The 14573-nt window shown below is 31.7% G+C and overlaps 5 protein-coding genes across 6 annotated transcripts; 2 read left to right on the forward strand and 3 right to left on the reverse strand.

Moving 5' to 3' along the window:
* The first annotated feature begins 116 nt into the window (after positions 1–116).
* On the forward strand, positions 117–2543 carry Lop1 (long wavelength sensitive opsin 1). Of its 2 annotated transcripts, none has more exons than XM_011061053.2 (6): positions 117–289; positions 504–839; positions 932–1179; positions 1264–1522; positions 1602–1768; positions 1898–2543. In XM_011061053.2, exons 2-6 carry the CDS (start codon positions 510–512, stop codon positions 2025–2027), a joined length of 1134 nt encoding a protein of 377 aa, XP_011059355.1. In that variant the 5' UTR covers positions 117–289; positions 504–509; the 3' UTR covers positions 2028–2543. The 2 variants fall into 2 exon arrangements, with proteins under 2 accessions (XP_011059355.1, XP_011059356.1); XM_011061054.2 differs by having other exon boundaries at positions 117–277.
* A 537-nt stretch (positions 2544–3080) lies between these two features.
* Lop2 (long wavelength sensitive opsin 2) lies at positions 3081–5847 on the reverse strand. Its single transcript, XM_087414217.1, has 9 exons — positions 5527–5847; positions 5268–5458; positions 4958–5196; positions 4750–4856; positions 4575–4681; positions 4332–4479; positions 4148–4258; positions 3865–4031; positions 3081–3780 (listed from the first exon to the last, which is right to left on the reverse strand). Exons 2-9 carry the CDS (start codon positions 5453–5455, stop codon positions 3660–3662), a joined length of 1188 nt encoding a protein of 395 aa, XP_087270343.1. The 5' UTR covers positions 5456–5458; positions 5527–5847; the 3' UTR covers positions 3081–3659.
* A 172-nt stretch (positions 5848–6019) lies between these two features.
* Positions 6020–8094, reverse strand: LOC105148963 (COMM domain-containing protein 2). Its single transcript, XM_011061052.2, has 5 exons — positions 7842–8094; positions 7689–7766; positions 6613–6695; positions 6354–6527; positions 6020–6273 (listed from the first exon to the last, which is right to left on the reverse strand). The coding sequence occupies exons 1-5, from the start codon at positions 7906–7908 to the stop codon at positions 6067–6069; spliced, it is 609 nt and encodes a 202-aa protein (XP_011059354.1). The 5' UTR covers positions 7909–8094; the 3' UTR covers positions 6020–6066.
* Positions 8095–8328: 234 nt separating this feature from the next.
* On the reverse strand, positions 8329–10417 carry Pfdn6 (prefoldin 6). Its single transcript, XM_011061051.2, has 3 exons — positions 10199–10417; positions 9441–9636; positions 8329–8655 (listed from the first exon to the last, which is right to left on the reverse strand). Exons 1-3 carry the CDS (start codon positions 10260–10262, stop codon positions 8526–8528), a joined length of 390 nt encoding a protein of 129 aa, XP_011059353.1. The 5' UTR covers positions 10263–10417; the 3' UTR covers positions 8329–8525.
* A 167-nt stretch (positions 10418–10584) lies between these two features.
* Positions 10585–14405, forward strand: LOC105148961 (phospholipase A1-like). The gene is made up of 6 exons (XM_011061050.2): positions 10585–12021; positions 12086–12227; positions 12469–12593; positions 13422–13729; positions 13843–13933; positions 14169–14405. The coding sequence occupies exons 1-6, from the start codon at positions 11885–11887 to the stop codon at positions 14317–14319; spliced, it is 954 nt and encodes a 317-aa protein (XP_011059352.1). The 5' UTR covers positions 10585–11884; the 3' UTR covers positions 14320–14405.
* Positions 14406–14573: the final 168 nt, after the last annotated feature.

Below are 14573 nucleotides of genomic sequence, written 5' to 3' on the forward strand. Positions count from 1 at the left end.
CTCCCAAGGTATTCCCAAATCCTGCGTAATCTAATAGAGAACTTCTTAAGACTGTTTGCTGACTTAGAAAAATGTTGTATATAGTCGCAAACACGTAAGATCGCGACGTATATTTAAGCGCGGCTTGTCGTCGCGCAGCCTCGAGCCGCAGCCGATGGTGAACCGAACAGGGAACTCTACCTGCAAGCGTCTTCACGGATAAGCCGTTACAAGACATCACGCCGACGATCCTATAGTTTACTTGGATTAGTTCGTTCACCACGACGATTTTTTCCAAGTACGAACGGAGGCAAGTCCGCACGAATTTATTTTTTTTGCCGTAATTATCTGCAAGAAAACGTGAAAATTCGATGAAGGCTCAAACTTGCTGATGTCGAATAACTTCCTATTTTTGTTTCGCATTTTTCTTTTCAAATTTTTTCAACGCTAAGCAGTCCAGACTATAAATAGTATATAAATAATCTCGCATAAGAGAATATTAATTAATATAGAGATTTTCGCAGTTCACCATGTCTTTCGTATCCGGACCAAGCCATGCAGCTTACACGTGGGCAGCACAAGGAGGCGGATTTGGTAATCAAACAGTGGTCGACAAAGTGCCACCGGAGATGCTCCACATGGTCGACGTTCACTGGTACCAATTCCCGCCGATGAATCCTCTGTGGCATGGACTTCTTGGTTTCGCTATCGGCGTCCTTGGCACAATATCTATCATCGGTAACGGCATGGTGATATACATATTCACCACCACCAAGAGTCTCCGCACTCCGAGCAACTTGCTCGTCGTCAATCTTGCCATCTCTGATTTCCTCATGATGTTGTGCATGTCTCCAGCTATGGTGCGTTCTAATCCAAAATATTCACGATCGAAATATTCGATGCAACAATAATATTCGGTGTGATCTGTATATTCAATTAATGATGTGCACAGGTAATCAATTGCTATTATGAGACTTGGGTGCTAGGACCCTTGTTCTGTGAATTGTACGGCATGGCGGGCTCCCTGTTCGGGTGTGGCTCCATATGGACGATGACGATGATCGCATTCGATAGGTATAACGTAATTGTCAAAGGCTTGTCTGCTAAGCCAATGACCATTAAAGGCGCCCTTATTCGTATATTCGCTATTTGGCTCTTCACGATACTTTGGACAATCGCCCCACTGTTCGGATGGAATCGGTGAGATGCAAAAAGTCTAAAATAATATTAACTATTATTAAAAAATATTATGAATTATTAACAACATACATTTCCTTTTCACAGCTACGTGCCCGAAGGCAACATGACTGCCTGTGGTACCGATTACTTAACTAAGGACATAGTATCCAGATCGTATATCCTGTTCTATAGCATCTTTGTCTACTTTATGCCGCTGTTCCTCATCATCTACAGCTACTTCTTCATCATTCAAGCGGTTGCCGCTCATGAGAAGAACATGCGTGAGCAAGCGAAGAAGATGAACGTCGCTTCTCTGCGATCCGCCGAAAACCAGAGCACCAGCGCCGAATGCAAATTGGCAAAGGCAAGCCTTCTTGTTTGTAAACTCTCTCGAACCAATTTGTTCTCACTTATGGTCGCTATAACAATGTTACTAATTATAGGTAGCTCTCATGACCATCTCCTTGTGGTTTATGGCGTGGACTCCGTACCTAGTCATCAACTTCGCAGGCATCTTTGAGACGACCAAAATCAGCCCGCTCTTCACAATTTGGGGCTCTCTCTTTGCCAAAGCCAATGCTGTGTACAATCCCATTGTGTATGGCATCAGGTAAGTCAACAATTCCATTCTCTGAAGTATGTCGTCATTGGAATGTATTTTTACAGATAGAATACGTAAAGTAGATGAATTGTCTCACATGCTTCTAGCGGAACTAATTTTTTTTCTATGTGATTCTAGCCATCCCAAGTATCGAGCTGCTCTCTTCCAAAGGTTCCCATCTCTGGCGTGTGCTACCGAGCCGGCGCCTGGCGCGGACACAATGTCCACGACTACCACGGTTACAGAAGGCGAAAAACCTGTCGCATAAAATAACAATGATTTTTTTGATGATGAAATACATTTACTAAATGGATGTAAATGCCATGAAATATTATTATATTCTCGTCATACAGAAATCGCATCATCATGAGTTGTAAATAGCTGCATTAAATAACGTGTGCAAGAGAGATACATCACTAACGAGAATATATTTAACCGTGATATTTTATATAAGAAAAACTGTGATCAAAGCGAGAGCCCCAGCCAAGCGAATATGCGAAAAACTTTAACAGAAAAATCGAGGGCTAAACAGTTTCATTATAGCTATTAGTTTATGAAACATTGTATGGTTCGGCCGCACCACAAGACGAATCTCTCATAAATGGCTCATAGCGCAGTTGTAAATTTTATCATCTCTTGGAATATATGGTCACTTTGAAATTAGCAAATATATGTCGCTAAAAATTATACCGTGAGCGATATGCGGTATTATAATATCTGTCGTAATATCGCTATAACAATATCTGTAATTAATTTTATAGAATTAAATAGATACTGCATGCAATCACAAACAAATTCTATTCAACCATAAATATTTTTTAACGTGTTTGTACATATACGGAGTGTCCTATTTTGATTAAAACAATCAGTTTCTGGAAATCACGAGACTTTAGAGAAAGTTTCAGACAAAAGTTGTACGAGGGGGATACAAGATAGTGCTACCTAGCGATACTTACCTAGTAAACGAGATTTCAATTCCTATAAATGAATAAAAACGCATTGGAATTGAAAAAGAGTTCATTTCAATATTCGTGAATGCATCTTTCTGAAAACATGAATTCATTTTAATCTACTCAATCCATTCTCATTTATTGGGCCTCTTATTTTCATTTTTACGTAAAAATGTTTCAAATCTCACAACTCGAAAATAAATTTCATTATATACTGTTTTGAAGAGCTCTCGGAATACGTAAAGAATATGTAAAGAATATGTAAAGAAAAAAATAGAGGGAAAAAAATAGATTCTATTTTAAAAAAATTGAAGATGCTCTTCACTTTAAACAACTATCTAAGGTCAAACCAATAATATCTCATGTTCCTCTTAAAGTTATACAGCTTCTATTTGAAACATTTTTCTCTAAAATCACATAATTTCCAGAAATTAGCTATTTTAATTACAATAGGACACGCTAATACACATCTAATACTATGCATTAGTATTTTTTTCATTATATCTAAGAGCTTATAGATATTTTACTAAATCATTATATGTCAAATGATTTATTGAATAATATCCTTATATCTAATACAATTGGCACTAAATGCCGTCTATTATTTATTTCTGCAAATATTTAATCATCTACAATAAAAGTAAAGAACAAAAGAGAAGATTGAAATAAAATGAGAATTCATTATATACAGCATATCATGGAATTAATCCACTCAAAATTTCCATATATGTAGCTTTTTGCATAATCGCTGATTATTGAAGCTTTACAAATTACAGTTTCATACATTTTACATTTATCATACAAACACACACACACACACACACACACACACACACGCACACGTATGTATGTATATAATATGTTCAATATTATTGATTCGTTTTTTCAAGAAACACATCCTAAACATATATCACAATATATAAAAATTACAATACATTGTTCTCTTGGAATTATGTTGTAGTTGTAATAGATGACGTTTCCGCAGTTTTCGCAGCCGCAGATGGATCTTCAGTCGAGCCACATACAAAGAAAGGTAATTTCTCCTTTAGTGCCGCTCTATATTTTGGATGACTGTGTAGAGTAAAAAAATATTAATGCGATACAAGAATATTAATGATTATATATATATATATCCTACTTAAAAATCTCATTTACCTTATTCCATAAACAATTGGATTATATATAGCGTTTGCCTTTGCAAAGAGAGATCCCCAGATGGTGAAAAGAGGACTAATTTTAGCAATACCGAAAATGCCGACATAATTAATAACCAGATACGGCGTCCATGCCATAAACCACAAAGAAATGGTCATTAATGCCACCTATAATTAATAAAGTAAATGTATATGTCAATCCTGACTTTCTTCAAATCATTCTTTCAATATTTTAGCGCATATAATATATTTATAATTTTAATATATTTCTTTTTTTGTCTTACCTTTGCCAGTTTTGCTTCTGCACTTATATTTTGATTATCTCCAGATCGCAAAGATTGAACATTCATTTTCTTAGCTTGTTCTCTCATTGCTCTTTCATGAGCAGCTACTGTCTATTAATTTTAAAAATGTATTTGTGGTATACACTAAATTTTTTTCAATGCTGTACTGTATGAATATTCTTACCGAAACGATAAAATAATAACTGTAAATTATAGTAAGCAGCGGCGTATAATATACAAATATCGAGTACACCAAGATGTATGATTTGGAACTCCAATCCTTGGTAAGATAATCTGTACCACAAGCAGTCATATTGCCTTCTGGTACATATCTAATCGTCACGTTATAAAATATATTACAACACTCTCTTTTCTATTGTAAAGCATATTTTCTTATAATCATAATTTTTTATCATCTTAATATTACCTATTCCATCCCACCATGGGCAAAATTGCCCATATTGAAGCGAAGAACCAGATTATTAAAATTTCGAGTAATGCTTTCTTGATAGTGAGTGGCTTTCCCGCCATACCCTAAAGAGATTTAGGCAGTTGGTTTCTGTTCACATACTAATAATAATATAAAAGTATATTATACATACTTTTACTATAACATTGTATCTGTCCAAAGCAATAGCAGTCATAGTCCATATTGAAGCACATCCACATAAGGAACCAACCATGGCATGCATGTCGCACATTAGCGGTCCTTAATATAAAATTAATTCATATATTACTTATACATTATCAATTTAAACTTATATTATAAATGCAATAATTAGTATAATGGAAAGACAAAGTTTGCATTACCTAACATCCAGGTCTCATAGTAGCAGTTGATCACCATATGAGGCGTCATAATGATCATCATAATAAAGTCCGAAAATGCCAAATTTACCACTAGAAGATTGCTCGGTGTTCTTAGGGAGGGTGTCATCAAGAATATATATACTACAACACCATTACCGCACCATCCCATAAATCCTAACACAATCATCACAAGGCCTAGAATTTTATGCCACATTGGATCCATCGATGGAAACTGATACCTGTAATTCCAGAACTTAGTGAGATTTACTTTACAAACATGATTTAGGAATATAAAGAAATCGAAAGTAACCAATGTGGATCGATTAAATGTATCATATCCGGAGGTATTTTATCCATTACAGTTTTATTATTGAAAGACATAATTTGCTGCATAGCTCGAGGTCCGATCGTCCTTGTTAGTACATCAGCAAACGCCATGGTGAAATTCTCAGAGAAAATGGTCAAATTTTCGGTACTTACTGTAATAAGGGACTCCATTTTCTGCAAAATATTGGTAATTAAGTGGATCATTTAGAGATATAATGCATAAAAATAACAGATATGCATACTTCTAGACACTGAAATGTTTCAAGATACAACTATTCCTGCTGGATCTAGATTCTGAATTCGAGGCAATTAAAAACTTCTAATTTGTAAAACATCAATAATTTGTGATAAAGAATAACTTGTAATGATAACTGTTGTATCCAGTATAAGTGGATATAATAGTATAAGTGGAAGAAGAGCGCAGATTTCTTTTATATAGGCACAGAAATCCAATAAAATTATCCAATTACATATGTAAATGTACCTATCCCCTTAGTATAATGTATACGGATATAATATGCATGTTATGCATGTCGATTATTGTCACTTATTATTTGGGATAATCCGATCGGAATGAAACTTTACAGATACTGATAATAATGTGATAATAAATGTGATTTAAATACATTCATTCAGTATTCTTTATTAGATAAAAAATTTTTTATTGTTTATATTTTTATACTTATCAATCTTTTATACTTATATTTATTTTTATATATAATTATATATTACACATTATATTTTTTTTTACAAATTGCCTCAAATACAAATTACAAAAAGCCTCATTTTACTGCTCTTGAAATTCTCCTAATATGTTGACTGCGACTTTCTTGCAGAGCTTCCTCCAACTCTTGAGTTATATGAAGTAAGTTAGTTGGATCGGTTTGTAGCAGAACGTGTTCAATTTCCTCGGGATTATCGGGATTCTTCAGCGACAAGTCAAGAGAGATGAGTGGTGCAACTTGTTTCAATAAAGATCTTGACGCAGTCTATAATGCAGAATAATATAATTCAATTATAAATTGAAACGTTCTGAGGAAAATAACGAGAGATATGAAGACTCCGCTACCTGCACTTCAAATCTCCATTCCATGTCATGGTATCTCGGCAATTTAAATCCAATTTCTTTCAACGCATCCGAGACTTCGTCCTTCTTAATGCTATATAATTTACTCAATATCGCCTCCTTGTCTTCCGTGAAACCTAAGGCGACTATGGAATCCCGGAAATCCTCCGTGCTTAGCTATAAAACTCAAAATTTTTAGATTCTCCAGGTTTTTTCAGATAGTAAACATCCTGTTGTCTTGCACTACTTTGATACATCTTACCTTGTATTTGCAACTCTCCAGCAAAAGATTGACCAAACCCTCTACCGAATTTTTAATCACTTCCAGCTCAACGTTTAACTTTTCTGAAACAAGAACAATAACTTATATAGTTAGTACAGTAACTTATATAGTTAGCAATCGTATGTCACTTTGACCATTTTAGCATCTATTAGTCATCTATGTTTGTGTTAAACTTGTGTTTTTAATTCAATAAATATATACCTGCATATTCATGCATTGACAAAAGGATTAAATAAAGTAAATTTCATCATTTAAATGATTATTAAATGACGGATGTGGTTTAATTTCTGCAATCATTCTGTCATTACATTCTGTTAGAAAATTTTGATCAGGATTGTATGTTATACATAGTAATCTATATCTATGTATACAATTAATGTAAACTATATAAACTATAGATGTTCTATTATAGATTTTCTATTCCTGTAGTAGAACTTTATTTCTCGCTTTCGCCAAATATCAAATATATATTTATTTTACTATAAGTTTATGCCACTAAAGTATACACATACTATTTGAGCTAAAAAAAATAGACCTCAGATTTGTTCTTTTTAGCTAAACTTTCTGTACGGTTTATCTTTTTTCTTTTTTCTTTCCATGTTGGAGAAAAAAAAGAGAAGTCTGTAAGAAGTTTAGCTAAAAAGAACAAGTCTCTTATGTCTTATATGTCACATATAAACAATCTGTAGAAATGATATTGAAGCCTATGTTCTTTGTCTTTGTATTAGATTGTATAAAACTTCTATCTCGCTTATATATATTTATTTATCAATACTCTAGTTAGATATATTAATAATTACAAAACAATTTCTTTCTGTATGTTATCCAATACATATTTTGATTTTATATATTGCTTGTATTGTCTATGTGAAAAAGATTCATGTAAATTTGATGTAAATATGTAAAAATTATATGTAAATGTAATCTTGAAATATAAGATACAACTCTGATTTTTATATTTCTGCTGACATTCAATGAACACAATTTGCAGAATATTTTTAGCAGATAATTTCAAAATCTACTTGCAAAAAATTTGGTTATCCGGATATACATACGAGCAGCAGCGTTGTACACTTTGACATTCGGGCCCTTTTGCAAATAATCTAGAGCCAATTTGCAGAAATCCTGTAAAACTACGGAGAAAATATGCTTTACTTTACGTTTCTCTGTGAAACAAATTCATTCATCGGCAGACGATTCGCTCTTACCTGGTGACGATTGTTCAACTAGAAACAGCATGTGCTTTTTGTGATCTGGCTTCAATGTTAACAACATTTTCGTTCTTGCCTGATGTGTTGTTTACCAGTTAAAATTCTTAATCAGCTATGAAAATTAACAGTCATATGAGAATTCTCGAATTACTTTCAACTCTTTCAAGACAGGCGGTACTACTACGTCGTCGCCATGTTGATTTTCGATTCTCCATCACTCTCCATTATTGCATGCACTACGTACCGTTTCAATAATTGTTCATAAATGTGTGTTCACATATCTTTGAAATAATTCTTATATATTTCTATTAATGTAGATCAATCTTATTTTTAGTTTAACTTATTTTTTATCTTTTTCTAATGTTCTAAAGATTAGACTAAGATAAAGAATAAATTGAAGTTAAATTTTACGTTAGAAAGTAGTCAGTCATCTTATTAATCAATGTAAGGATCGATCTTGAGGAAAGGGAGAATATTGTGGAAAGAGAGTTTATACAGTATTTAATTTACATAAATTGCACTTGAATGATTATGACACATAGCCAAGATTTGTATTAATAACCGTCTAGTATAAATAAATGAAAAACACGACATTCATGTATCGAATTATGAAGAGACTATACTTAATAGTGTCACTTAAGCATTAGTTATTAATTATACAAGTGTAATAATTCCACAAAGTTATGATTTCGATTGGTTTATCGATGCTTTAATCTGGGCCTGTTGAAACGCTTGCTGCAATTTATCTATTACATCCCTCTGCGAGTCCAGCTTCTTGTCTAGAGTAGACATCAAGTCGTCCACACGTTTCCTAAAATTCGTTTCCTTACATGTAAATCCAAAACAGACTTGTAGTTTGATTTCTAGATTAGTATTCACATGATTGGTTCTTATTTAGGCCAGTATTTATAGTTAATTTTTACATTTAAGATGCTTGGAGTACAGTCTAAGGGCCTTGGCAGAAAGCTCATGTATAAGACAATGTCTTATGACTTAAGTCTTAGTGATTTAAGTCTTAGATGCACAATAACTATTTTATGACTTATATCTTATGGATTTTCTACAATAAGTCATTATTTAAACTTTTAGTCTTAAGCCATAAGAAATCGATCAATCATAGTCAATTATTCTTCTTATATTCAACTGTGACTTGGTCAATTTTTTACGGCTTAAGACTTAAAGCTTAAATAATTACTTATTGTAGAATGCATGTCATGGGCCTTCTACATTAGTCATAAATCAGAAATCAGAAGCTAAAAATCGACCAACAGTCGTCAATTTTTAGCTTCTGACTTCTAATTTATGATTAACGGCTTATTGTAAAAGGCCCATTAAGATTATAAGTCATCAGCTTTCTGCTAAGGCCCTAAGATGTCTACTTTTTTTCTATATCTACTTTTTTTCATATGATTTATGGAGGGAAGGAGTCCTTCGAATTTTAAGATTCTGAGGCCAGAACAAAATTTAACAACTTTAAAAGTCATTAGAAAACAAGATCTTCTATAAGTTATTTTATTATAAAGTTTTGGTCCTCAAAGGATTAAGACAGGTCTGAAATAAGAACACTATGAATATTACTCTAATAAAAGTACCTACAGTTCAGACTTGATGTAATCCATACGCTTGTCAACATTCTGTTTGGCCTCACACAATTCTTGCTTCACGAGCACAGGTCCTATCAGCTTGAATACATCGTTCTCTTCTTTTAGAATATCTAGCTCTTTCTTCACCATGATATTTTCATTCAGCTGACCATCTAGTTGCTGTCTTTGACTCAGTACCTTGTTGTATTCTGTAAATACAATAAATTCATTAGTGCTTTTTCTTTATATATAATGATTTTTGTCTACATTACTGATTATATCGTCTAGCAAAGAAGACAGGATCAAATTAAAAAAACAATAATATTAAAAATAATAGGAGCTTTCAAACAAGAAACAAATGACACAGTATAACACAATGAATCATTACATCCTTGTTGTTTATGCCAATGTTGTTAAACAAAGATTATGAAATGATCATTGTGTTACATAGTGTCGCTTGTTGGAAAGCTCCCAATGAGAGATAAACGAGGAGCTTCAGCTTCCTTTTATTTAATGATTTTTGCCAATATCGATTAGATTCAGTCAGTAATAATTAATAGTCGAATTAATTAATTACAAAATTGAGAATGTATGGTCAGAAAATATTTGTTAATTGTGAGTACAAACAATGATTAATTTCGTCAGAAACTTTTAAAAATTTTAGATCCGCATTCGGCGACTCTTTATTTTACAGATATCATTGCTGCACTTAAAGGAGGAACAAAATTTATATTAAACACTTTCCAAAAATAATTATGAACGTCTCTTAACCTTTTTGGATTTGTCGTAGCGTGTCGGCTTCATTTTGAAGTTTCTTTTGAATCTCTTCTACCATGATTATTCGAAAGATATTTTTAACTATGCTAAGAAATGAGCCGCTATCGCACTGTGCAATTTTACAAATAAACTTTTAACGATAACACTGGAAATTCTTCTTCGGACTCGGAGACTTCGACGACATATCCAGTATTTTTTAAGTCCGTTCTTTATTCCTGCATTCTCTGAACCGATGCAAGCAGTGCAATAAGTTGAAGTGAAACAAACATATATTTTATTTCACTTCAATTTATTGTACTATGTGCACCAGTTCAGAGAGTGCAGAAATAAAGAACAGACTTTCCGTTCTTCAATCGTGTCGCCTTGTGCGATTCGATATATTTTGATAGCTTTAATTATTGCTTTGTGATATTAAATTCATGATTTTTTTATATAGATGCTACATAAATAAGTATGCATATCTGTAATGCTAAAAACCTACACACACACACACACACACACACACACACACACACACACACACACACACACACACACACACATTAAAAACATATCTACTATACATCTACAAAATAAATCATAAAATTAATGCTATCAGTATTACTATCATTTAAACTTTAATAACGCGAACTTCCGTAAGATCGCTATTTTCTTTAATAGTATCTCGTTTCCAGGATTCTCTTTATTTAAAGTTAATCAACGATATTAAGCCTTCAATTTTAGAAAACGAAGCATAGTAATTACAAATAAATAAATAAAAATTAAATAAATATTTAAAATATGGTTATATTTTATTTTTAAATTAGATAATTTTTAATTTATTTTTATTATAATTATAATTATTGAACTCATTATTACTTATTACTTTTTAATATCGACAAATAGTTGCATTTAGTTTTAAACATGCTTCTTACGAGAAGAGAATATATTTTAAGTATGTAGGTAGCAATTGTTATAATTATTGTTGTCAAACAACTTCACAACGTATAAATATTATATAAGTAAATTTCTTGCTTATTATAATATATTCGTTTGCATTTCAATGATATAATTAATTCGTGAATTTAAAATATGCAAATTTTCTCATTTATTTTTGTAAACTTATATGAATACAAATGGTGTTCGTCGAAGAAAATAGAACTTCATCTGTACAGGACTGCTTTGCAGAAATCTTGTAATTCTTCCGTTTACGATGTCGGTATTCTTATTTGGATTTCGTGAAAGTACACAATCGTTAAATCATAATCTAAAAAAAATTTTCTGTTCTATGACAACTTGACGAGATATCAAGTACAAGGACACATGACAAGTGTCGCACTGCAATATTGATAAATAATAACATCAAGGATGTATCATCATATTCAATATTTGTCTGTACAGCACTTCATCATCTTTTATTGCCGCATAATATCGGAAATGAAAACGAACTATAAAAAGAAAAGATGCGCGCGGCAGCATACATTGATCATTTGCCATTGATATCATAATATTACCACAAATTTTTTGCATTTGCTAAATAATTTACACAGCCGCTGATGTTGCAAGTGTCAATACTTATATGCGTAATAAATGCACAAAACATGTACTTGTGTACGTATAAAAGCTCGTACTATTGCAAAGTTTGATCTAGTATCTATCAATTTCTTTTTGATAATTCATTAATATCTCTTTTTGCACACGATGAGAACTATTGTTCCGATACTTGTACTTTTCCTTATACAATGCACGTATTTACGTGCCGAACCTAACGTGCTGGAGAAATTGTCAAATTCCTGTATTTTCGGCGTTAAATCGGTATCATTATATCTGTATAACAGGTAAAACAGGTGCAAACATCCATTGATTCATCTGTTGTGCCAATTATATTTATTTTCGTTTTAGCCATGTTACAGGCGAACAAGTTCAGGAAAATAAGCTCTGTAACAATATTGATCCGTCGCAATCGTTCATCTTTGTAGTCCATGGCTTCATTAGTTACGCAAATTCGTCTCATACTAGAGATCTGGACATGCAATTGAAACATGTAGATATTATACTTTTGCATAAATAATAATTGGAATAAAAGTACGACGCACCTACAAAAGACAAAAATTTAATTTCAATGTGAACGTATTGTAAAATATATAATAGTAAAAAATAAATAAATAAAAGTTAATAAAATAATTTCCCGATGAATTGATGAATTCTATACTACGTCAAAATTCATCAATTTACTTAATAAAATAAATCATCAATTCATTTAACAAAATAATTTTCTTTGATAGAATCACACAGTATTTGCGCTGGATTGGGCTCAAGGAGCTTGCACAGATGGGTTGCCCATCTTGAAGTTCATGGAGTATCCTAGTGCGGTAATCAACACTCGAGAGATAGGTCATCTTTTGGCAAAGTATAACTATTTTCAAAAATACACAAAATAAAATAATATTAATAATTAAATAATGATAAAATAGTATTCTATTATACTTATACTTTACATATACACATACATACATGCATGTGTGTGTGTGTGTGTGTGTGTGTGTGTGAATGATTTACTTTAATCTTAACAAACAAATATTTTGAAAGATACGAAAAAAACATCTCAGATAAAAGCGAAACAGTTTCGAGGGGAACATATTTTGATCACATTATTTTTTTTCCTAAGTGGAGGCTCCAAAAATATATAAAAGTCCACTTTTTTAATGGAATTAATACTTTTTTAATAGAATTTTTTTATAAAATATGATTCTTCTAATTATTCTGCACATAAAAGTATTAAGGTAGAGATATAAAAAATCTAATAGTTTAAGAAATTTTTTTATATTTTATTCTGACACATAAAATGTTAAATTTTTCGTAAACTATTAATTTTTTATATATTTAATAATAAACTATTTTTTTATATCGTACCTTATTTTTATATAAACAGAATAATTAGAAAAATCATATTATGTAAAAAAAATCATATAATTTTATTTTAAAAAATGGAGATGACATTTTATATCTTTTCTGCATCTCTACCTAAAAAAAAAACATGTTCAAAATACGTTGTTCTCGAAACCGTTTTACTTGTTATCTGAAACATTTTTCTGTATTTATATTTTTGAAGATATTTCGATGTAAAAGTTAAAATAGGATACCTTGTGTGTATATGTATGTGTATATGTATATGCACACGCACGTGTATACATACTAAAGATGCGATGGTCCATAATAATCGATTTTCATTTTGCAGTTATACCATTACCTTGATGAAAAAATGTGGTGTTCCATTAGAAAAGATAACATACATCGGTCACAGCCTCGGCGCGCACGTGAGTGGTTTCGCTGCGAAAAATATGCAGAGTCTTGGCTTCACGATTGAACATATCATTGGTGCTGATCCCGCATGGCCGTTATTCAAACACAATGACTGTCAAGACAGACTTTGCGACTCGGATGCCAAATGTGTAGTAGTTCTCCACACATCAGATCTTGGGATACAGTTCAAAATAGGTCTCCTCGATTTGTACTTCAATGGTGGACACATACAACCAAAATGCGGTACTGAGAGATCAATTGCATCTAATTATTGCATACAAAAAGACATTGCTTGCTAGAATAATAGAAAAGAGGCGATAAAAGGAAATTATGAATAAATTAAATTTACATTTTAGGCATAAATATCTCTTGCTCACACACGAGAGCTATTATTTATATAACAGATATTTTTAAAAATAATTGTGGATTCCTTGGTGTTTCTTACAGGTAAGTTCCTTCCTTTAATACACTTCACTTTAGCTCAACTTTCACGAACATTAAATTTTCCTGTAAAATTTCATTATATTATATTATTTATATAAAACGTATTGAGCGCATATTATTGAATTTTTTTTCAAGTCATTCCAAAGCTATAAATAAGATGTTTTTTCGAATTATTTATGTACAGATTTTCTATTATTTTATGATTATTATACTTATTATGTGATTTGAATTTTTTCAGTTCATCCCCTTATCCTGATTCTAATACAACAGATTGCATTGTCGTGAATAGCAATATATTAGATTGCAACAATTCCACAAAGGGAACATATTATTTATTCGTTGACAAGGATTCTCATTGTACACAGGAAACTTTCAACTGTAAACAGTAATAGCAGTCGTTAAATTTGAAATGTCAGTTTTTTTTTAATAAGAGAATATATAAGAGAAATAAAATTTTACGATAAATTATTATAAATGATTAAATAAAATCATTTGACTAGTAGATGTAAATCTTTTTTCCTCAAAATTCTTGAATCATTACTAATGAAAAAAAACGAAACGATTGTAACTGATAAAATTTAATAAAACTAAGTTAGTTACTTACTTACTAATAGGCAAAAATTGATAAAGGATACGAAAAGAA

This window comes from Acromyrmex echinatior, chromosome 16, assembly GCF_024713525.1.
Source record: "Acromyrmex echinatior isolate Ae372 chromosome 16, ASM2471352v2, whole genome shotgun sequence".
Classification (NCBI taxonomy): domain Eukaryota; kingdom Metazoa; phylum Arthropoda; class Insecta; order Hymenoptera; family Formicidae; genus Acromyrmex; species Acromyrmex echinatior.

Bases quoted from the DNA above. Each gene is read 5' to 3' on its own strand.
- LOC105148963 (XM_011061052.2), bottom strand. From the start codon at position 7,908: ATGTTGTTAACATTGAAGCCAGATCACAAAAAGCACATGCTGTTTCTA. The intron at 6,696-7,688 runs GTATGTATATCC...TTCTTGTTTCAG, and splicing joins AGTGTACAACGCTGCTGCTC to AAAAGTTAAACGTTGAGCTG. The intron at 6,528-6,612 runs GTAAGATGTATC...TGAGTTTTATAG, and splicing joins TGGAGAGTTGCAAATACAAG to CTAAGCACGGAGGATTTCCG.
- Lop2 (XM_087414217.1), bottom strand. From the start codon at position 5,455: ATGGAGTCCCTTATTACAGTAAGTACCGAAAATTTGACCATTTTCTCT. The intron at 5,197-5,267 runs GTTACTTTCGAT...CTGGAATTACAG, and splicing joins CATTTAATCGATCCACATTG to GTATCAGTTTCCATCGATGG. The intron at 4,259-4,331 runs GTAAGAATATTC...TAAAATTAATAG, and splicing joins GTTATTATTTTATCGTTTCG to ACAGTAGCTGCTCATGAAAG.
- LOC105148961 (XM_011061050.2), top strand. From the start codon at position 11,885: ATGAGAACTATTGTTCCGATACTTGTACTTTTCCTTATACAATGCACG. The intron at 12,022-12,085 runs GTAAAACAGGTG...TTTTCGTTTTAG, and splicing joins TCATTATATCTGTATAACAG to CCATGTTACAGGCGAACAAG. The intron at 13,934-14,168 runs GTAAGTTCCTTC...GAATTTTTTCAG, and splicing joins TTCCTTGGTGTTTCTTACAG to TTCATCCCCTTATCCTGATT.
- Pfdn6 (XM_011061051.2), bottom strand. From the start codon at position 10,262: ATGGTAGAAGAGATTCAAAAGAAACTTCAAAATGAAGCCGACACGCTA. The intron at 9,637-10,198 runs GTTAAGAGACGT...TTGTATTTACAG, and splicing joins GCTACGACAAATCCAAAAAG to AATACAACAAGGTACTGAGT. The intron at 8,656-9,440 runs GTAGGTACTTTT...AACGAATTTTAG, and splicing joins GATTACATCAAGTCTGAACT to GAAACGTGTGGACGACTTGA.
- Lop1 (XM_011061053.2), top strand. From the start codon at position 510: ATGTCTTTCGTATCCGGACCAAGCCATGCAGCTTACACGTGGGCAGCA. The intron at 840-931 runs GTGCGTTCTAAT...TGATGTGCACAG, and splicing joins TGTGCATGTCTCCAGCTATG to GTAATCAATTGCTATTATGA. The intron at 1,180-1,263 runs GTGAGATGCAAA...TCCTTTTCACAG, and splicing joins CCACTGTTCGGATGGAATCG to CTACGTGCCCGAAGGCAACA.